Source organism: Malus domestica, chromosome 02 (genome assembly GCF_042453785.1).
Source record: "Malus domestica chromosome 02, GDT2T_hap1".
Classification (NCBI taxonomy): Eukaryota; Viridiplantae; Streptophyta; class Magnoliopsida; order Rosales; family Rosaceae; genus Malus; species Malus domestica.
The window spans coordinates 12,423,312-12,446,073 of NC_091662.1; the positions used below are offsets into that span (position 1 = coordinate 12,423,312).

General features: G+C 37.1%; 3 protein-coding genes across 3 annotated transcripts; 2 read left to right on the top strand and 1 right to left on the bottom strand.

Annotated features, from left to right (window-relative positions):
* The first annotated feature begins 641 nt into the window (after positions 1-641).
* Positions 642-3,512, top strand: LOC103401919 (calcium uniporter protein 2, mitochondrial). The gene is made up of 2 exons (XM_008340647.4): positions 642-1,451; positions 2,794-3,512. Exons 1-2 carry the CDS (start codon positions 876-878, stop codon positions 3,286-3,288), a joined length of 1,071 nt encoding a protein of 356 aa, XP_008338869.2. The 5' UTR covers positions 642-875; the 3' UTR covers positions 3,289-3,512.
* A 6,137-nt stretch (positions 3,513-9,649) lies between these two features.
* Positions 9,650-11,326, bottom strand: LOC103402413 (fatty acid elongase 3-like). Its single transcript, XM_029091410.2, has one exon. It carries the CDS (start codon positions 10,694-10,696, stop codon positions 9,779-9,781), a length of 918 nt encoding a protein of 305 aa, XP_028947243.1. The 5' UTR covers positions 10,697-11,326; the 3' UTR covers positions 9,650-9,778.
* Positions 11,327-17,007: 5,681 nt separating this feature from the next.
* LOC103401939 (uncharacterized) lies at positions 17,008-18,667 on the top strand. The gene is made up of 2 exons (XM_008340667.4): positions 17,008-17,245; positions 17,795-18,667. The coding sequence occupies exon 2, from the start codon at positions 17,832-17,834 to the stop codon at positions 18,513-18,515; it is 684 nt and encodes a 227-aa protein (XP_008338889.3). The 5' UTR covers positions 17,008-17,245; positions 17,795-17,831; the 3' UTR covers positions 18,516-18,667.
* The last annotated feature ends 4,095 nt before the right edge of the window (positions 18,668-22,762 follow it).

Genomic DNA, 22,762 nt, shown 5'->3' on the forward strand with positions numbered 1-22,762 from the left:
ATTGAGATAAGAGAATTTAATCAAACGAACGATTCATAAGTGATGAAATCTAAATTTGTCACAATTTGAACTTTTTAGGTTGAAGGGTTTATAAAAAAATAATTTAAGATATCACGTCCCAATATCAACTTAAGAAAAGCTAACACAAAAGAAAAGAAAAAAAATCATCGTTCAATCAAATTACTACATATATATATATATATCCTCATATAGAGCCCAAAAAATATAACCTCTAATTAGGAGAGATTCTTTTATAAAATCTTAAAAATTCCTTAGATCTTTAAAATAGGCTATATCTATTATTTTTCCAATCTCATATAAAGCCCTCTCACTAGGATACTCTAATATCGCCTCTCTACCTTCCACGTGTTCATTACGCCACTCCACCTCGCTAGTCCACACAAAAATCAGTCAACGTCAAACAGGTAACCAGAGTCATCTAATCCGACCGTCCACAGTCGATAAGGTCACATTGCTGGAAGCGAACCATCCACGTGTACGGTGATTAATCCACCAACCACTGATCTTTATCACCCGTGAACGCGGCTGCATTTTTCCGCGTACGATAAATTGGAACGAGCGAGATAAACTCGGGAGTACGGATAAAACGAATATGCCCAGAACGTAAGGGATAAGTTCATCGCTAGAGTCATGGGGAGCCGCGCAAATCGAAACATCTCCCGACTTTAATTCTCCCAACTAGTGGAAATATCGCGAGGGTTTCAAAAAATCGTGGTCGTCCCGTGAATTGGGACACCTATATAAAGAGCCAGAGGCCTCCATTGTTGATACGCTCAATAACCAGTACAAAGCTTCAACAGCTCTCTCTCTCTATCTCTACAGTTCTCTCGATTTTCTCTCTCTAGATTATTACAATGGCGTTCAAGAAAACCCTAGCCCAGCGTCTGTTCAACATCTCCAAGGCGTCGACCCAAACCCTCAGAAACTGCCGGATTTCGTCGTCGGCGGTCCACATCCGACCCGCTTCCAAGCCTCGCGAGACGAGCATCGCGCCCGACCCGGGTGACAATGCCATGTTCCGGAGGTTCCTCCACAAGACACCGTCGGCGGGAAATTTCCAGAAGCCAGCGATCTGGTCTTTGCCGATGGGGGAAAACCTAATGGAGAAGCTCAAAGTCATGGCCATTGGCCAGGATCGGATCCGATTGGACGGTTTGGCTCCGCCGGAGCCCGAGCCGGAGAGCTTGCCGGTGGCAAAATTGGGATTGACGACGGAGGAAACAAAGAAGCTGCTAAGGGTGGCCCAGCTGGAGGCGGTGAAATTGAAGCTTCGAGAAGTCCGGAAAAGCTGGGTATCGTATTCGGAGTTTGTTCGGATCTGCAGGGAAAGCTGCGAGGATCCGGATATGGGTCTGGGGTTTGCGAAATCGCTGGACGAAAACGGCTCCGTCATCGTATTGGGAAATTCCGTTTGTTTGAAGCCCGAACAGGTAAAAAATTAATTTCTTAATTCATTAAATCCTAATTAAATTATCGTTTTTAATTTATCCGAATTTAAATTCAAATTTAATTTTTGTTCTTGTTTATTTTTATAATTTTTTTGTGTTTCAGAAATTCAGATAAATGTTGTGGTGATCTTGGTCTGATGGCCGAGAGGGTAGAATTAAATTTACGAGCAGTGAATTTTATTTAGTGTGATATGGGAAATTCCGAAATCTAATATAGTTTGTATGATTTTATTTTGTTTTCTTCAACAGGCGAGACCTTTAAACGTGAAAAAGGGTGTCAGTCTTTCACCGTGGCAGATTTTGTTTTTCATCTTTGGGAGGAGACCACAGTGAATTAAAAATAATAATATTAAAATTAACAAAAAATTAATAATATTAAAATTACATTTTTGTTGGGTGGCTGTTTTAGGGGGTGGGAGATTAGCAGTATTCTATTATCTTGTGCGGCACGGTGTAGATGAAAAATAGGAAGAAATTATTTAAAAGGGGCATATACTATTAAAATAAAAAAGAAAGTTTTAACAAAACATTATTGTTCATTTTTATTTTTTTTGGTATTATTTATTATATTTTTATTTGTTATTTTTCATTAAAAATAATTTTATCTTTTAAACTTTTCATTAATTTTTCTAAAAAAATATAGGACATATTTTTCTCAAATTAGAAAATTAGAGGGTGTTTTAGTGTTTTGGGTGGCATAAAGTTTGAAAAGCTGGCTGTGGTTGTTTCTCTTTTTTGGGTGGTGGAAAAGCGTTTGCTGAGCTCAACAAACATTATGGGAATGTTTGAAATAGGAAAAGTGCTTTTTTTTTTTTTAAAGTGAAGTGCTTTTCTTTAGGTAATGATAGCTTGCATATTAACTTCCTGGATTTGCTTTTTGTTTATGGATTTGTATTTGGTCTGCATACCTTAGTAATGATAGCTTGCAGATTTACTTCTCGGATTTGCTTTTATGGATTTGTAATTGGTCTGCATACCTAATTAGGTTTGGGGTTTAGCCACTTTGTCCCCATATACTTATCTTTTTGCTTGCATCACTCTTCACTATTCCAGAGTATGTATGGCATATTTCATTATTTAATGTCGTTAGATTTAATTCCGGTATATTGGAGAAAAATTCCATGTGTCCTGAAATAACTTCGAAATTTATTTATAAGTTTTTCCCCTCAATCCAGAATTTTTTTTATTGTTTTTGAAAAATTAGTTGAAAACACAGGTTTTTGTGTTAATTTTTGTAAAAGTTTTTCCTGTAGTTGGTGAGGATTAATTGGTGATAGGCTGAGCATGCTTTACCCAATTGTTTCAACCTGTTTGGTTACTGCAGGTAGCCAAAGCAATTCAAGAACTATTTCCCATTCCAGGAACACCACCCGACTCCGATGACCCCAGAATTAGGGAATTGGAAGACATGGAGAGGCACAAGTTTGAGATAGACCGAAAGGCCAAGTCCCTTGTCCGAAAGGAGCTTTGGTGCGGTCTTGGCTTTTTGGTTGTCCAAACAGCCGGATTCATGAGGCTCACGTTCTGGGAGCTCTCATGGGACATCATGGAACCCATCTGCTTCTACGTTACTTCAATGTATTTCATGGCTGGATACGCCTTCTTCCTCAGGACGTCGATAGAGCCCTCTTTCGAAGGGTTTTACCATAGCCGGTTTCAGGCTAAGCAGAAGCGCCTCATGAAGCTTGAGAATTTCGACGTCGGAAGGTATGACGAGCTTCGTAAAGCATGTTATCCGTACTCGTCGGATTCATCGGAAATGACCCCGACAACTGCTTTTGATGGGGCGAAGAGGAAGCAATTTGGTTCAGTACATTAGTTAAAAGAAAAAAATATAAAAGTAATAGAAGAAGAAAAACAACAATATAATTGATTGGAAAACCACAATTTTGTTTTAACACCCCTTCCCTTCCCCGCAAATTTAACTTTACAAATTTAGTCACCGGCTTTATGTAAACAATGATGTTGAGAGTGTTTAGGTTATCAGTTCATGATTTACAAGTTACTACCATGAAATTGAAGTTTTTGAAAACTTTTTTTTAATTTGGCTTTTTATTGGGTAGATATAAAATGGGCAACAAAAAGAAAAGCATCACGTATCTAAACTTCGATATTTTACCACCAAAAGCACTTCCACAAATAGACAAAGTGTTTTTTTATTCTTTTTGAAACAAACAATATTATCCATACGAATGGGAAGATGTGGACTTAGTCTCATAATGTACTAGTAATAATACGGTTGAAATTCGTTTTTGGAGAAAATTAAACTTAAGACCTCTCAATCTCGCTTACAAATGAAGAATAATATTATTACCGTAAGACTAAATGGCACAAATAGACAAAGTGTTAAACAAGCATTTTAATTTTTAATTTTAATTTCTTATGAACTTACGGTTTTGAATTGATTTTACAATAGATTAAAATCCAAAAGACTTATAAAAGTGAAAGAGTATTGACAATTTGACAATGTTTGACAAAAAATTAAGGATGATGATATCTACATATCTATTTTTAGGTCTCACACACCACTTTCAATTTTCGTTTGCCGAATCGAATTAATTAAAGATGATCAATAGACAATGTTTAACAAAAATGTGTGAAAAGTAAAAACAAATGTGTGAAGAACAATACCCAAATTTAAATTCATGCATTACTAAAGATTTTTTTTTATAAACAGTGATTTTTTTCTTCTTCTTTAGAAAGTGCTATTAGGTACTCCATGAAAAGTATTTTAAACTTTATTTAAGAGAAATACTAAGGATATTTTCTCAAAAGCGAGACTTTTTATAAATTTTTTGTTTTTGGCACAATATTTTATTATGTTGATATGAATTAACGTTAAACTATAAAGTGACAGATAATCCATGAATAATCTACTTTAAGAGAATCTCATTAGCATTTCTCTTTTATTTAATTTTTTTATCCATATCATAATCACTTAAGAGCGAAAGTTTATGAATGAGGATTCTTTTTGTGAGGATCCAGAGATTCTTCAATCACATCCGTTCATCGTACATTGTGTAGGTAGTTTTCATCATGTATTATTTATATTTAATTTAAAAAAAAAAAGATTTACAATGATTTTTAATCGTACGATATACAATGAATGGATGCAATTGGAAGATCTTCGAGATCCTCACAAAAAGAATAAGAGGATCTCATTCGAAAGTTATGAAGTTGGAAATTCTGAAAACGCACCGATCACGTTGGTGGAAAAACAAAAGTCAAAATCCCGCACCAAAATTATCTCAAATTTCCTCCTTGACAATCTTAGTGGCCAAATTCCCTATCATCAATAATGTACACAATTTTATTAAAGAAGCTCATTCGTAGTTTGGATGGCCATCCGTGTGTGCTTGAGATTTTCAGTTTGATTCCTCCTCGTAATATTATGGGCTAATAGACTCCTACAAAATAAAGATCCACGGTAGATCACTATATGTTGTCTTCTTTTTGGTCTCTTTTTGCAGCTCACATAAAGATTTTTCATTGACACCCAATTCAACGAGGACACTTGAATCAAGTTGTATTGGTCGACTCTTGAAAAATAACGAAGTCATAAAGTGATGGTGATGTAGTAATTGCGAACTAATTTAAACCTAAAGTAACTAATTCTAGAGTGAGTATGTGAGCAAGGTTGAACACTTGTCACACAAGTGATGTCAGAGCATAAATAAACAACAGTAAAAAATAAAGTTAGAACGTTTATATCGAAAGGAGGGATCCACCTACATGTCAGCTTCTGTCAGTAATACTCATTGACAACATGAGCTCTGCCACTAAATTTTCGAAGGGACGAAAAATAAGGGTGAATGAGTCTAAAAATAAAGTTTTGTAAAACTTTTTTGAAAAGGGTACCCCTTGCTTAAAACAAGTATATAGTTTTTCAAAAATATTGTGGAAGTTGATGATTGGATTATTATTTAAGCACTGATAAACGTGTTCATTCTTATTGGCGACACATTATTTAATTTACAAATTTTAACTCCCTAGCATTATCCATATTATAATACTATCATGTAACAGGGTACCAAAACAAGGTGTAATGGGTTATAGAGGAGGTTTTGTGTCTAGAGTTGACACAGATACATGATAGACCCTAAAATTAATATCTAATTATCAATTCATGTTATATTACACGCTCGAACAATTTCTAACAAGTGATCTAAATCATCATTTAATAAAAATCGGTCACACGGATGAACGATTGAACTTAAGAAAGTCAATAACTTTATGCTACAACATTACTTTCCGTCCACAATTCAGCAACCAATCGCAGCCGTAGAATAAAAGTGCATTGGTTTTGAACTTACCAGTCAATACATCACCGTCTGACAATATCATATGAGACAAGGATTGTCTGCTCTCTTATTTTCGACGTCCTTCCGTGCCTTCTGTTTTATGTGATCATGGTTAAATCACGTCAATATTTTATATTAATTTTTTATAGAGATAATAAGATAAAAATGAATAGTAATATAAAATGTTAACGTGACTTAACCTTGACCACACAAACAGAAAGGCACGAGAAAGCACCGGAAGTAAGAGAGCAAACAATCTTTATCCTATCATATGAGCCTTCCTGGTTAGTGGGGAATTGCTTCGGCCAGGGGAGGTTTTAGCTGGACAGTCCATGTCTTCATTCAGTTCATGGTCCAACCTTCGGCCTTGTTATTAGCTTTTTTTATACGGGATAGATTATGTCCATTGGGACCATTTAAACGAATGCATCGACTGTCTAACCATTTTGGTTTAAGTTGAAGAAAGACTTGTACATGACGGATTTATAGTACCGTATTGGTATAACGATACAATATTATGTGTAAGTTTTTTTATAATGTGTTATGGTATTACTAGATCAGAACGCAACGTTGAATAAAATTGTTTCATGTAAGTTGTCAAGCAACCTAACTTCCAAAATTGAAGGTGGACAAGCGCTTGTTCTTTCCAAACTCACTCCAACTAAGCCTGATGTCAAGTCCAAGTTCATGGGTCTGATTCTTGAGGAAGAAAACTAATTAGTTATCCCACGTAATATTTTTATATATGCAATGCTAGGAAGATCAAATTTTTTAAACTAAATTTGCAATTCAAATGATGTAATTGTAGATGATTGTATTATTAATTAAGCGTTGATGGAGATGACACATCACTTGGTTCGCAGATATGGTTTAAACATTTGGTCGCCCTGACATTAATCTTTTCATGTATACATGTTTTCACAGATAACGAACATAAATGTGTGCAACCTACGTATCCGTTTGGTTGGCGGATTAGAGGGTAGAAAATAGATACGTGACAACACAATCCTCTATCGTTGAGAGATTTTTTAAATAATCTTATTTGAGAGACCACAATTTGCTAACAAAAGATGCTTATAACCATGCGTCTATTTCTTATTTCAGAACTAGAGATTTGCAGACTTGCGTGTGGTAGAGCGAGAGCACCAAGAAACCTCCAAGACGCTGGGGCAGTCAAACGATTATGCTTACTGCCCGTATGGTAGGTGACAAAGTTTTGGACCGAGTCAATTTTTAATGTGGAGCCGTGTAACGTGGATCCAGACCCATCTTAGTCCTATACCATTCTTGGCACTGTAGCAATTTAGATATGGTGCCTGCCACCGACTTAATTTTCTTGCTTGCCATATGTAATTATTCTTTCAAAATAATACAATTCTTCTGTTTGGATTTGAAGATGGCTGGGATATTGATTTTACTTAAATGTTGATAGACGTGTTCATTTCTATTTGTGATACATCATTTAATTTGTAATTTTAATCTCCAAATTTAATCTCTTTATCATTACTCAATGAATAATGAAATAATGGTTATACTCACATCATTTAATTTGCAATTTTAATTTCCAAATTTAAGCTCTTGCGAAATGGTTCAATCCACATTTGTCGTGACATAGGCATGTGGGTGTAAGTTTGGTCTTCTTTTTCAATTTTTAATCCTAGTTTATATGATCGATGATGTTCTCTAAAGACATGGTTTTCCTCTTTACTAATAAGAAGTTTATTTATTTATTTACATATTACAGTCGGATTCATACGTAAATATTTTCTTAAACACAAATTAGAAGCTTTAACACACTCTTCAAATTGTGTATTGTTTAGCTTGTTTTTATTAAGAAAAATACTTGTGTCCACCGCATGAGTGCCCCTACCTGTCCACTCTACTTGTGATTAGCATATTATCGTTGTACAAGCCTCATAATCAAAACAGCTCATTTTCTTTATCATGTTTTAAGTATGATATTTATAAAAGAAAAAAAAAAGAATTCAATTTTGACCTCATTTAGTCATTCATATGCATACAAATTAGACGGTTTATCATGAGAATGCTAAATCGATTTATTTAAAACTTATGGATGACTAAACGAGCTCCAAATTGAATATTTTTTAAGAGATGATCTTTTGATGACTATAAAGAAGATAAACAGTTTCGATTATGAATTTTGTACGTCAAATTACGTTAGTTACGAATCGGTGTACAAGTAGGTAAACCTATGCATGATTTGTAACCCTTTGTTTCTTTCTTTTTCTTCACGCACAAGTGTGAAATTGTTTATGTGACGGTGCTATGATATGCAATCGTATGGACCATATATGCCAACCAAGGTTTCGTAGTAATGCAGACTTGAGAACTATGAGTTAGTCAATTGCCTGAAATCAAATAAAATTTGACACACAATCAAGTGGAGTTAGTTATATGGTTCATTGGATTTGAGTCAAACCACAAATATGGAGGCCCTGACCAACATTCATTTAGGCCCAACTTATTCTTTTGGGTTAGTTTTTTTTTTTTGGTAAATTACATAGTAGCCCCTCAGGTTTGAGATCTATTACAACCTCATACAACATCTTTAAAACATTCTCCTCAGCTATAAAAAAGCATGCATCGTAATAGACCTCAAACCTGAGGAGCTAGTATGTAATTTACCCTTTTTTCTTTTTCTTTCTCCTTAACTTTCAAACTACAACTCCAAATTCCGATATGAACTTTCTCATCCAAACAACTTCCCTTTCGACTGCTAATTTTACGCCAAATTCTCCTCAGCTATGAAAAAGCATGCATCGATATTTTCATGAAATTCCATATGCTTGGTAACCTCAGCATTTCAAACAAATCAAAATGTAATATGTATTTTTTTCCTTTCTGTTTCTGTGTCATCTCTCCCATCTGAACCTCTGATCGATACATATCAACATGGGAACGTTCACAACGTAATTGCTCGCATTCATGGAGGACTCAAAAACTTGTGGTCCAAGTCACTTCCTCATCAAGCCCAAACTCTAATTTAAAGTGTCCTTGCCAAATTGATTTGGAATTTGATATACGCATTTCCATAACAAATTAAATCTCCCATCTTTGATATTAACGCCAGTACAAAACGAAACTAAGTTATCTGCACAAACTGTGTTTTACTCAGACCTTTGGTAACGTAGTAATTAGCATTACGGTTCAGTGATTTTCGTCTTCATTTATAAGAGGTCTCAAGTTCAGTTCACCTGAATAATGAGTTTAATACTTAACTATTATTGTTTGTTCATTGTGTGATTTAGGTTCGATTTCTCCCACTCATATAGTACCAGAGCGTTGTATAGAAAAACACTAATAGCTTAGGGGTTGTTTGATATCCTTCTTGAATCCAATTTTTTGTTTTTAAACTATTGAGTACTAAGTAATTTAACTACCGTCATCATTTTTGAAACCAATAAGTTGTTTTCAAATTGAATACCAAACAACTCCTTAATAATTGTCTAACAACCCTTAAGAAAGGGAGACATTCTCGGCCATTTCTTCCACCAATATTTATTCCACAAAATAGTTATCAAGCTGACCCCTAAAAGTTGTTTATAACTAAGTAATCAACTATATCCAAATTCAAATATAATGAGGTACAAATTCCTTGCCAAACTAAAAGACCTAATTTAGGGTATAAAACTTCCAAGATTGCATTAACCCTCAACGCACACTATTAAAACTAAACGTTATAATATCTAATGAATTGCTATATGCATCAGTGTATATTATAGAAAACCGTCCTCTGTCTTGAACAAAATCTTTCATTAGGAGTGATTTTTTAATATTCATCAGTGTATATTATATTATTAATATTTGCAACCGTTGAGTTCCAGATTCTTCCCTAATACTTCATTCTTCCGAAGCATATTATTGACCAGAAAAATAAAATTTCCGTCATCGTAATTGTATTAATTTGTGGACCATGTACAAATTCCAAAAACCTACCCTCCCATCAAAAATTTAATTTCCGCCCCCCTAAAATTGCATCTTACACCATCAAAGCTCCTTGTCCTTAACTCCAACGGACTTGGCCGCCGTATCGCCACCGCCAGCTCCGCTGCTGACACCTCTTCCCTTCCCCTTCTTATTGAAAAACCCCAGATGAATTCTGATGTAAAAATTCAAAAATGCCAACAGAATCACACCGTTGAGGACCGAATTGAACACCCACGCGCCAATCCCGTTGCACCCGCCTTTCATGAAATGCAGCATCAGGACGCCGACGTGGCACGCCACGTTGCAACCCAGCAGCGCAATCTGGCAGTTCACCACCACCGGAAAACACGCGCCCGGCAGCCCCACGGCGGTCCAGAACCTGTACCCGTAAACCACGGAGTAGACGAGCGTTGTGCAGAGGATGGCGAGGACCTGAATCGACTGCGAGAACTCGAGCCAGAGGAACGAGATGACGGTGAGGATCGAGTGGTTGAAGAGCTGGAAGGGGACAAGCTTCCGGCGGCGGAGGATGGTGAAGAATGTGCGGAGCATGTGGGGGAATCTGGACAGGTAGTACACGTAGGACCAGAAAAATACCCGACCCGACGGCCGGGTCCCGAGCGGGAAGCAGAGGAGCCACTGGAATGGGGTTTTGGACCGCCGCCAGAACCACCGTGTCTCGTGAATTTCGGCGGCGGAGGAGAGGGTGATCCCGGCGAAGATTGTGAACGATATTAGGGCCATCGCGAGGCTGTGGATTGCGGGTATAGGTCCGAGCGGGACTGGTCGACCCGACCGGTTAACGGCGAGGAGGAAGAGGTGGAGAAGGATGGAGAGGCTTATGTAGACGGCGATGGCGGTGAAGAGGAAGGACCACGTGGAGCCCCAGGAGTGGGTGTGGGACCAGCGGAACCCGACGATGGACGGGTGCTCTGAGAGCCAGAATGTGAGAGCCTGGATGGCGGGTTGACCCAACATTTTGGTTTTGCCGGGTGGGGGCGGATCATACGGTGGAAGTGACGTGTCTCGTCGTTTTAGGGGGCAGGGTAAACGACGGGAGACGGCCCTTCACGCGGTGGCGGGTGGGTCTGGTGACTCTGGCTCACATCGAGTCATTCAATCACCATTATTTTTTTAACTTTATATTTCGTTTTGGGAATTTGGGGGACGTTTTAGTTTTAGAGAGAGAAAGAGAGGAGAGAGAGGCAGTGCTGGGATTCAATTGAGGGATGGAAAATTGGTAGTGAATCAAATGACTGGTGCGCATGAAGCCAAGGAATAGTGTTGGAAAAACTGCAGTTTTGGAGGACACGTGGAGACGTTTGGTAGTCGATGCGTGTGTAATACTTGATGGGGCCAGTTTTGTCACGTGTTGGGATGAGTAAAATAAAGGTTTGTTTTGGTAATCTTAGGAGGAAGTAGGTTTGTCTGTTAAAGTTTGGGGATTTCGGGAGGAAGTGTGGGTTTTTTGCAAGTGTATTTATGAATGTAATTAGGAGGTGATTAATTTGATTGATGATCACAAATTAAGTAGTTGTAGCTAGGACTGTTAATCTTGTTAGGTCAACCATGGGCAACAAAAATAATCCATCAATTCTTCCATTCTCTTTGCTATATATAACATAGCCACTTAGTATTACGGTTTAGTGATATTCTTTTTTACTAGTAAGTAAGAAGTTTTATATTCGATTCTTGCCAAAAGCAAATTTGAACTGCATTATTGCTAGTTCATTATGAGTCTTAAGGCAAGTTTGGGATTGCTGCGCTTTTTAGTTAAACGTTTGATAAACTGTATTTTTAAAAGTGAAGTAGTTTTTTTTTTTAATGCAATACCAAACTAGGCATTAATCCACGCCCTCACCCCTTTAGTGTAGTTAATATTGTTTGCTCAAAAAAATTAAAAGTTAAGTCTTAGAGTCTTAGGTTCGATTCTCACCAAAGACGAATTTAAACTATATTATTGCTTGTTTATTGTGAGGCTTAACCCACTTCCCCACCTTTTTAGTATATATAATATTATTTGTTAAAAAGAAAAAAAAGTTTTACAGTCCATGCATACATATGAGCTTCCATGCTCTTTAATTCCTTTAGTGTTGGAAAATGTATGCATGGAACCTCAAATGTGCCTATACATGCACACATTTGTTAGCTACTTATTACTACGGTTTAGTGATATTCCTCTACACTTGTAAGTGAGAGGTCTTAGGTTTAATTATCGTCAAATGCGAATTTGAACCACATTATTACTAGCCTATTGTGAGGCTTAGCCTACTCTCATACCTCCTTAGTATAGATAATATCGTTTGCCAAAAAAAAAAAAAACACATTTGTCACATGTGTACCAAAACATTTATTATTCTTTTAAAATAGGGGGACGACTGGCGGCAAGCCACAGTTATCCATCCATATCGGGGTCCAGGAAGACTCGCAGAGGCATTTCAGCCTTTATTGACCACAAGTTTGGCTTCGACACCAGCGGCATATTTGAACTCAAGACATCTAGTTTTTAGTTTTAAAAAAAAACCTTATAATCCGACATTTACCACTTGACTACCAACTCATGATTTGTGTACTAAAACATTTATTAATTTTACTAGTTATGGGAAGCACGTATAGGCACATACAGTGATTTTCGACATTTAATAAATGGGGTGTATTATTTACACATATATTTTTACTTTTCACACACTCTTTATTATTTATTATCTTTTGATTTTCTTCAATTCATCTGATCTGAAGGCAAAACATTTTAAAAAATATATGAAAAGTAAAAAAAGATGCATGAATATCACACCCCTTAATACATTTGTGGGCGGCGCACCGTAACCCTATCATCGTACCAACTAGTCAACTAGACACTCAAATGATCCCAGATTTCAGTTGTCATGTTTAATGGATTTTGTGGCTACAAATAGTGATGTGTGGCATCTGTTTTTCCAGGAGGATCCAGGAGATCCTGAAAATTCTCTAATCACATTCGTTTATCATATATCATGCAGTTAGAATCATTGTAAATTTTTTTTTTGTTTAAAATTGAATATAAACAGTACCTGACAAAAATTGACCGCACGATTTATAATAAATAGATGTGATTTGAGAATTCCCGGAATTCTCACAAAGAGGATGCGACGAAGATCCTCTCTCTCTCTGTTTTTTTTTTATTGAAAATTTGGCGGGTGGAGGTCTCTATCAATATAATTGAGAAGTTGGAAACAAGAACATCTCTTTGCTGAAGATACCCAGAAGGAGAGCGGTAGATATACTTAAACTAATATCATTTGCTTAACGTTCTAGAGTAATGTTAGGTAGACTAATTTTTTATATCAAATTTGTAAATTATGTGGTGTGTCACTGATAGATAATAAATATGTTAATTAAACTCAAGTAACTCAATTATCAACAACTACGTCATATATAATTTACAAAATTTAGTCTAAATATAATTGGTCTCCCTAGCATTACCCAACTTTGAAACCAACTTTCCTTTTAAGTTACTTTCAATCAAATTGTCTCCCAAAAGTTTGAAGGTGACGAATGTAATTGGGTCCTCTAGTCTCTTGTAGTAAGTTACTGCAAGGCCATTTCATATAATTAAGTTTATTAACTTGAACTGCTCTACTCGTGCATGGTATTCTGGGGACGCCAGAACTCAGAACTGGACCAAGTTTCAACATGCGTGTTTAAACAAGAGGGTTTTTACTATTAGTATTTGAAATTGATCTAACTCGCCATTTTAATTTCTGAAATTGGCGAGGAATTTGATGGAATTGGACTGTAGAGACTAAATTGATGTTTTAGGTCAATTTCAAAGACAAAATTAAACAATCTTTAATTTCAAGACTAAAATAATAAGTTACGTCAATTAGAAAGTTTAATTTTAATATAAACCCTTAAATAAATATTTACTGAACAAGCTTGAGATCGAGACGTGAAAGTTTGGGCAAACCTAAATTCTAAAAAAAGAAATGCTAATGAGACTCTAAAAGTGGAACTCTCTATCGACTTATGTCACCTCACTGTTTAACATTAATTTGTGCATCAAAGTATAAAACTTTGTACAAAAAATATAAAATGATAAAAAATTCACAAAAAATCTTACTTCTAAGAAAATCTTTATCACATTTTTTCTCTATCACATTTTTTCTCAGTAAAACATTATTTTTGGTGGATCCTTTTTTTAGAGATCCTAGGGATCATGTGATCGTGACCATTCATCGTATATCGTATGGTTAATTTTTGTTAGGTACTATTTATGTTTAATTTTAAAAATTTAAATTTTAAAATAATTTCTGATCCCACAATGTACGATAAACAATTACAATCACAAAATATCCTTAAGAAAAGGATCCAACGGGGATCCATTTCCGTAAAGAGATCACTCAGTTCGAGTCGATCAAAAAAAGCCTGCCATCTTAATACTAAAACATGTCTAATGGGATGCATGTAGACCAGCCATAAGCTTCAGTGCCACTCTGAAAACTGGTGGCAGAGCAGTGAGGACAATGGTCCATGGTAAAGTTCATCAAATGCTCACGGCCATAAAGATCTATTTTTCTTCTTTGGGATAAATATTTCAGCGTAGGATTCTCTTCATTTATATTTTGGATTGATCTTAGTTTATTACCTTGAAATTTCTTGATTTTCAACATTTAATACATGAATTTTTTTTTCATCCTAGAGTGGTACATAAAGTCAAAAATTTGGGATACTTTTATACATCTGTTAAGTTTACTGTTAAATCAGCCGTTAACGGGTGACGTGACGTTCACATGGACAATAACTAGCACTACATGTCATAGAGGCCCACATAAATATTAAAAAATAAATAAAAATTTTGAAACAAAAAAAATTAAATTAAAAAAGAAAAAAAAAGGTTCTGGGCTGTCCCCTACCTCAACCCTTGAACCCCTCCCTCCCTTTTCTCCTCTGCATGTCGGAACTGGATATCAGCTCCGCCGCGAAAAGGGTGCATATAATCACAATGTTCCTTGTCGTCGCGTTGGAATTCTCTGGCGGAAGCGGGAGGCTTTTCTGAACGGGACAGGTCATCTCCAGCAGTTCCGTCATCCTTGTAAAATTCGACTTGTCAGTCTCTGATTTTTCGACCTGGAGAAACATAGCGGTTTCGGATCCCGGCAACCAGTACCCGTATAACAATCTCTCAAGCTGGAGCACGCAATAGCCTTTGTCATCGTATTTGAACATGAATCTGAGGCAATCGTTTCTCGCCAGGCATCTCGATTTGCAGACGCTGAAATTGATTGGTCTGGTTGGAGCCGCCCATGAAATTCACGTAATCAAGCCGCTCAAATTTGTTGTTCCCCAAATTCGTGAGCTTAATTTTCCTTTCGCACCCTCCATCTTTGATTTCGCCGGCGGATTCTCTAAATCCCGGTGCGCACATGCAGTAAAAGGAGCTCGAACCGTCGCTGAAGTAGATGGCGTTCGGCCTGCACGTGTCGTGGACTTTGCAAAATTCATACCCGGCTTGCTAGACGATGTTCCATTGCCATAGACTGGGATCGAAGCTGTGAATTCTGAAATTCCCATTGTCATTGATCGTCAGTATTCGAGATCGATTCAGGTCGAAATCGGAGGCGATAAACGACTCGCCATTTGCCTGCTGCACTTTGCCTTCGGAGTCCAAAGACTAGAAAGCGTTGAAGAGACTCTGATAGACGTCGGTGTCGTTGAAGACTAAATTACTCGCGTTGACGACGCTGAACTTGTCATTGTTGGAGATGAGGGTGAAATTCGCTCCGGTCATGCTCTAGTTCGGCAACATGGTGTCAGTGGGGAAGGCGAAGCTCTCCCATGTGCTGTAAATTAAGTTTCCGTCGTTGCGGATGAGGAGTCTGGTGGTGTTTGGGTTCGAAGAAGAAAGTCTTGGGGTAGAGCTAGGGGACAGCCTAGAAACTTTTTTAAAATTTTTTTTTTTGTTTCAATTTTTTTAAAATTTTAAATATTTATGTGGGCACCTATGACACGTGGTGCCTAGTCACTGTCCACATGAGCATCACGTCATCAGTTAACGGCTGATTTAACATCAAACTTAACGGATGTATGAAAGTATCCCAAAATTATGACTTTATGTACCACTCTGGGGTGAAAAAAACTTCATGTATTAAATGTTGAAAACCCAGAATCTTCAGGATAGTAAACTGAGATTAACCCTATTTTTATTCTCTTCCCCCATCTTCTCACAAATTGTTTTTTGTGTTCTTTTGGTTATTAAAAAATTAACACAAAAAGTTGACTTGACTTAATCGTAATCGTTCAAATATGAATGGAGAAAAGAAGATGGAGACTAAAAAGGGAGAGAATCATACTCCAAATATTCCAGCCACCAGGTTCGATTCGTATAACGATGTTAAGTACTATCTGAATTTAGTTAACCGAAAATAGAGAAATGCTTTTACAAACCCGATTTTTTTTTCTTCGATCCGACTGTCAAACATAAACTATGCAATGGAAAAAACGAGTGTATTGAAAATAATTCTCTTAATAAGTAACTCTAAGAAGTATGCGTAGTAAAGTTATACCGTAATGGGGTTGTTTTTACTGTAAATTGAGGAAAAATTCTTACATACGGATGCCCCATGAAGACATCGTCTAAGTTAAAATGTTTATAAACCTACTTCATTAGTGTGGGCCGTTTGTTGATCCTTGAGAAAGCTAAGACTAATGCAAAAAATGGGCTGGGCTTCCTTGTCTTGCTCTACAATACAATTGTCATTACTTGTAGGTAAACAAGCCCAAGCCCAACAAGCGAGACTCGAGAGAGGGTATTCGAACAGATCCAATGTGTTAAGACTGTTTATGGGCCGGGCTTTTGTAAAAGTTTTGTAAATAGCGGTAAGCCCGCAAAAATACAGATGTCAACATCACAGAAAAGCCATCACCAACATCAGAATAGAACTAGGATGACCAAAACCGTCCGATTGGGACACCTGAACGCAATATAGCCATCGGATGGAAATCCGACAGTTTGGTGGGAATTATAACGAACGCATACTTACAGATTCTAATAGGGCACATAATTCTTAAATTATATATTAAAATATGGAATAGACAGCCCGCCAAAAGAGAAAAAATGGATGAGGATCCTCTTCGGGTCTTTTGTGGGGATTTTAGAAATTCTTAAATTATGTTTATTTATTGTATATCGTACGATCAATTTTTATCAAATACTATTTTTATTTAATTTAAAAAAATACTAAAAATAATTTTTAACTTTTAACTGTACGATGTATGATAAAATGGGAAAAGTTGAGGATCCTAGAATCGTCCCGAATAAGATCCGCAGAGAGTCCTCATATCGAAAAAGTGGGAGGAAAGCGTGGAATCTTCCACAAACCGCAGAGAGAGGGCCGATAGAGGTTCTCGGTTGTCTTCCTCCAAATATTAGAGAGAGAAGACAGACCTTTTCCTACCCACTTAAGCAGTGCACATTCTCTCTCTCTCTCTCTCTCTCTCTCTCTCTCTCTTTGGCATACGATTCCCAATCAAATTGCACTCGCCCAAAAGGTAATTTTAATTCTAATTTAATTGTTTCTATAGTTTAATTTCAGTTAATTGCTTTTTAATTGTTCTCTCACCTTGATTCGATTATTTTTCCCGTTTTGGATTTCTGAGTTTTTTCTCGGTTTGCTTATTAGATGCTTTATGATTAGGGATTAGGGTTTTAGGGATTTGGAATTTTGGGGGATTTTCTAATAAATTGAATAATTTGTGCAATTGGTTGGATATACTTGCTTAATCGTTCTGATCTGGGTCTTCCTTTTGCTTAAATCTCTTGATCTGCGTGGTCTAGATCTTTGATTTTTCCTGATCTAATCTTGTTCTAGATTTAATTTGGTATTTTGATGTAAAATACGAATCTGGTTTGAGATTGAATAATTTAATTATTTTTTTGAGTAATTTTTCTTTGTCTTGGAGATTGAATAATTTAACTTTTCTGAATATTTTCTCTGTATTTCAGCTGTATCTGAATCTAATTCATGTCGAGGTATCAATTGATTTATTTGAGTCATAAGAAAAATGAATAAATTAGTGATGAGTTTGTATGAAGTGCAGGCAGGCGTTTCCACTGTGAAGTTTTGTGGTTACTGAGATGGCAAGTGGTTTTGGGGAGTCAACAAACGTCCCGCCCCAAAGCGTCTCTTGCTCCGGTAACAATGCCAACGATGTGGGAGATTTCGAATGCAATATTTGCTTCGAACTAGCCCAAGACCCGATCATAACCCGTTGCGGCCACCTCTTTTGCTGGCCTTGCCTCTACAGGTGGCTCCACCATCACTCGAATTCACAAGAGTGCCCGTTTTGCAAGGCCCTCATAGAGGAAGAGAAGTTGGTTCCGCTTTATGGTAGGGGCAAGACGCAAACTGACCCAAGATCAAAGTCGTATCCAGGGATCAACATTCCCAATCGCCCGTCTGGGCAGAGGCCTCCAACTGCCCCTCCTCCGAACACCAATCAATTTGCCAATTATGGCTTTGGATTCATGGGGGGATTTGTACCAATGGCAACTCAACGGATTGGTAACTTCACCTTGGCGACTGCATTTGGTGGTCTGTTACCATCTTTGCTTAACGTTCAGTATCACGGGTTCCCGGATGCTACTGTATATGGAACAACTTCTGGTTTCCCTTTCGCACCATTCAATTCATTTCACGGAGGCCATGGTCACGGATTCGTTCAGCCGGAAAACCACCAATGGCAGCCGGCTGATGTTTGGAAGTATTTTTTTTTGTTTATCGGTGTGTTTGTGATCGTGGCGGTTATTTTTGGTTCGTAAAATGATTTGCCACTCAAGGATTTGAAACCAACAGGGTTGTTTAGTGTTGCTGCTCTTATATGTGTAAACATACGTTGGTCGCATATCTGTTTGTTGAGACCAACAAGGTTAGAAGTTTGGGGTCGATTTATAATAAACGGTTTGCTCTCTCTTGATCTCTCTCTCTGATATTTTTTTTACTGTATTCTGAAAATGTCCATGTTATCTGGCACTGCCATGAGTTGCAAACATCGTGTTCTTCCTGTGCAATGATGAACGTAATAAGAACACAAGAACAAGGGACAAGGTTATAATTCATCTCTCCATCATGTGCCTTTGATCTGTGGGCACTGCCACCACCAGGGACCGATGCTGAAATGTTTGATGAAGTTGATTTTATTGGATTCAGTTAAGAAGTTGATTTTACTGAAGTCTTGATAATCTTAGAACCGTTTGATAATCATTTTGGAGTTGTTTAATAATTATTTTATTTTCAGTTTTTCTTTTCATTTTTTTTTAAAAGTGAATATAGGGTATTCATCCTCGACCCATTATTGCCGCTAATCGCAGTCTCAGCTCTGCTCGTCTACGAAGAGTGGGTCTCAACCCCCTCCTGCAAAACCACACCCACCCCTAATCTTCCTGAACCCATCCCGGAACACCACCACCACCCTGACGACCTCAAGGTCATGCTCGTCGCCGAGCTCCTCCTCCTCGGCTCCGACTCCGGGCTACTTCAACCTCCTCTTCCGAGACTACTGTCGAAAACCAAGTACGTTTCGGTGATCCACCAGTTCAAATGGGCCTGTGACGTCACACTGATGTCAGCATGACGTCACATAGGTCGGGCCTTGGCTCAGCACATTCTGGGCCGGCCTAGAGATTGGCTTGGGCTGGGCCAGCCTATTAGGCTGGGCTGGAGGTGTTATGAATATGGTCATATGAGCTGTACAAGGCCATATGAATATGGTCTTCACAATTAGCTTTATCGGAAGAGTGATGGCTGAACTCTGTATCGTCGTCAGCATCGTCATGGGATTGGCATCACACGTAAGCAATCTTGTAAAAAGGCAGAGTAATCCATACAGAAATTTAATTGTTAACTTAAAACAAAAGGTGTAAATTAGGTTTTCAGTTGTTCGAGCCCACCTCTAGTTTTGGCACTCAAAGCGCTCCGTGCTCGAATCCTTTTCCAAACACTTGCTTGAAGAAGTAGATAAAAGATTGGATTAAGTACCTAAATCTATCCAACCTTTTAATGTTATTTCAAATTGGTGTCAACCTTGTTAAACATTTCAAACAAGTACCCAATTTATTAAAAATGTCAAAAGCATTAGTTAAAAATTTGTTAAATTAACTAGGCCTTACTTTGTCTTCAAAATCAATAAAAGGTCATAAAAGCATAGTCTACTAACTAACGGTCACCACCCCCATCATGCCATCACCTCCAAACCCATCACAGAACCACCAACTCCAAGTTACAACTTAAGCTGCAAACATCAAGAAGAAGGTGATGGAGGTTACTGAAATAGTATGGACTGTCATGATACAACCACCACCATCTTCACCGCCTACAAACTCCTTGAAATCATATATGAATTCTTAACCCTCTTTGTTAGGAGATTGCTCTCCTAATGTAATTTCAATTTAGCTCCATTTTTTATTCAATTCAATACCCGTTTGATCATTGAGTTCCATATTATATGATTTATGTTTGAAATTCAGATTTTGAGGCAACTAATAATGTTGACCATGATATACCCAATTGGTGGGTTTTGAATATAATCTATGTTTGAAAAATTAATTGGTGCTTAACGGATGTAACATTTTCAATAGGTTGAGTAAATATTTAAAAAAATTGAGACCAATTTAAGTATTTAATCTCAAGGATTTGCATCCTTCTAGGCCCTCTCATAAAAAACTAGTCTAATTGATTATTTGGTTAAATTAATAATCGAAAATGGAAAGTATAAAAAACAAACCACAAGTGGAGATTTCATTACATTAATAACACTCTCAGGACTAATCCAACTTCTTGTTACCGACCTACTAAACAAAACCGCGTCGGTGATTTGGTGTACCATGAGTGTACGACTACCTAATTCAAAAGGACAATCTAATTGAATAATATTTGCTTCTTCTACGTTTTAGAATGGTTTGGTACTTTCCATGAATATTCATCTTCCATTTCTTTGACTCCCACCCAACTCAATTTTGTTTCGTTAGGCTTAAAATTTGAAAGTCGTTGTACGGTTTGTTTGCATGCTGCAATCTTCTATGAACAAGATGGCACATTAGTTGAACTTTGGATTTAAGTCTGTTTCTATGAGTGATGTTATTTGGACTAACAAAACTGATACAATTTAATACAGGTGAACTTCACATGTAGTATTAAGTTAAGATCTACCCCTTTCAAGCTATTAAATGATGTGTCAACAAATGTATCGGTTTTTGTACATCTAAATATTTTTTTTTTTGATTTTCTGTCATCAAATGAATTGCCAATATCCAAAACCTACTACAAGATGAGGTTTTCTACCATTTTTTTTAAAGGAAAACTAATGAAAATGGCTTGAAAACTTTGAGTTTTAATGATAAGGACAAAATAAAGGGTAAAGTGAATAGTACCAGGATTGACTTTTAGTGTAAAAATGTGGTTTTTCGTTAAAGTAAACAGGAGCTTTTCGTTAAAGTTTCATTTTTTTAAACCTCACCAAAGGGCTGAGTAAAACTCAACCATCCATTTTTGGAGGCCTTTAGGAAATGACTTGGCTGATATAGACGGCTGGGATCTCACTGGGCTTCTGTCTTTTAGGGTAAAGTAAATCGTGGAAACTTCCATTTGCATTTTGCATGTGCATGGTTACTGTAATAATAGCCTTGCAGAAAACCACAGAGACACAAAGCCAAAGGTTTAAGCGATAAGGGAGGATTGATGCATTGGCCATTTCAGCTGACTTTTCTGGCCGCCCTTATTGCCTCTGCCCCCACCGCCGGCTGCCCCACCATTTGTGTCGGTGACACTGCCTCCACAGTAACTACTCAGCACATGCAAATGCAACCCCTCCAAAAATAAATCTTCCAAATTTTCAATCAAAATATAGTTTGAGTACAAATCAAGGAGCAAAATGTGAACCACTTATATTATATTCCGTTCTGGTCAACATCTACGAAAATGTACTCCTCGGTTAATATAAAAGCTAGCTAGGTGAGATAAAGTTGTTTGATATATAATCATTTCGTTCAACCATCACATTTCTTTTTGAAAACTGAATAACCAGGTGGATCAAACTGTTTCGAACTATTTTCAATAGTAAGTTGGTTCGGTTGTTTAAAAAATTTTGCGATATCGTGGTAGGGTTTAGGCTTAAGAATTAACTACTATATCAAATAATTTTAATATAGTGTTAATTACGTAGAGGTCGAAGGTTCGATTCTCTAGCGTCAAAGGCGAATTTGAACCAAATTATTATGACTTGCCCATTGTGAGGCTCAGCCCAGTCTCCCACCCCCTTAGTGTAGATAATATCGTTTGTTTATAAAAAAAAATATTACACAGTAGTCACTAATATCACGATATAGTGTTTTATATACACTATTATATATATAAGAGCATTAAATTTATAGCAACATCTTACCTCAAATGTTTTGAAGTAGATACTAGATATGGGAACAATGAACGAATCGGCAATTAGATTTTGGTTTTGGTTTTGTTTTTATATGGTTTAGGCTTCTTTGAGCGGCAACCATAAAGAAGAAACCCCATTAAACTATAATTTTTTAGATCTATTTATTTATACAACGATTACAATATGTATAGACTAAGAGGGTGGGTGAATTAATTGGATGTGAACTCGTCATTCTCGAGATTTGAATACAAGACCTCTCACTTACAAGTATTAGATCGTAGTAATTGATTTAGTTGGACTTGGGCCTCCAAAATATGCACTATACAATAGTCGACCTCGAATAACCAAGCCACGCAAAAAGCCTACCTCAAGCTGTCTCCTAATTTTTTTTTGAGATGTTCACAAGTTTTACGAACTCCGCATGTGTAATTTTATCTTACATTGCTGGTTCCAAGCCGGAATAAAGGAGGAGGGGGAGGGCGTCAGGTAGTTGACAACCAGCACTCCTAGGCTACGTCGAATCCTTATGAAAATGAATCCAGAACAAATTCGCGCTAAAGCTAGGGCGTCACCCGTAAGTGGCTCGCTGTGTGGCTCGAGCACAGTGATAAGTGAGCAAGGGTCGTTGTATCTCCATCG

Coding starts and splice junctions, on each gene's coding strand:
- LOC103402413 (XM_029091410.2), bottom strand. CDS start 10,696: ATGTTGGGTCAACCCGCCATCCAGGCTCTCACATTCTGGCTCTCAGAG.
- LOC103401919 (XM_008340647.4), top strand. CDS start 876: ATGGCGTTCAAGAAAACCCTAGCCCAGCGTCTGTTCAACATCTCCAAG. Junction 1,452..2,793: donor TTTGTTTGAAGCCCGAACAG/GTAAAAAATTAA, acceptor TGGTTACTGCAG/GTAGCCAAAGCAATTCAAGA.
- LOC103401939 (XM_008340667.4), top strand. CDS start 17,832: ATGGCAAGTGGTTTTGGGGAGTCAACAAACGTCCCGCCCCAAAGCGTC.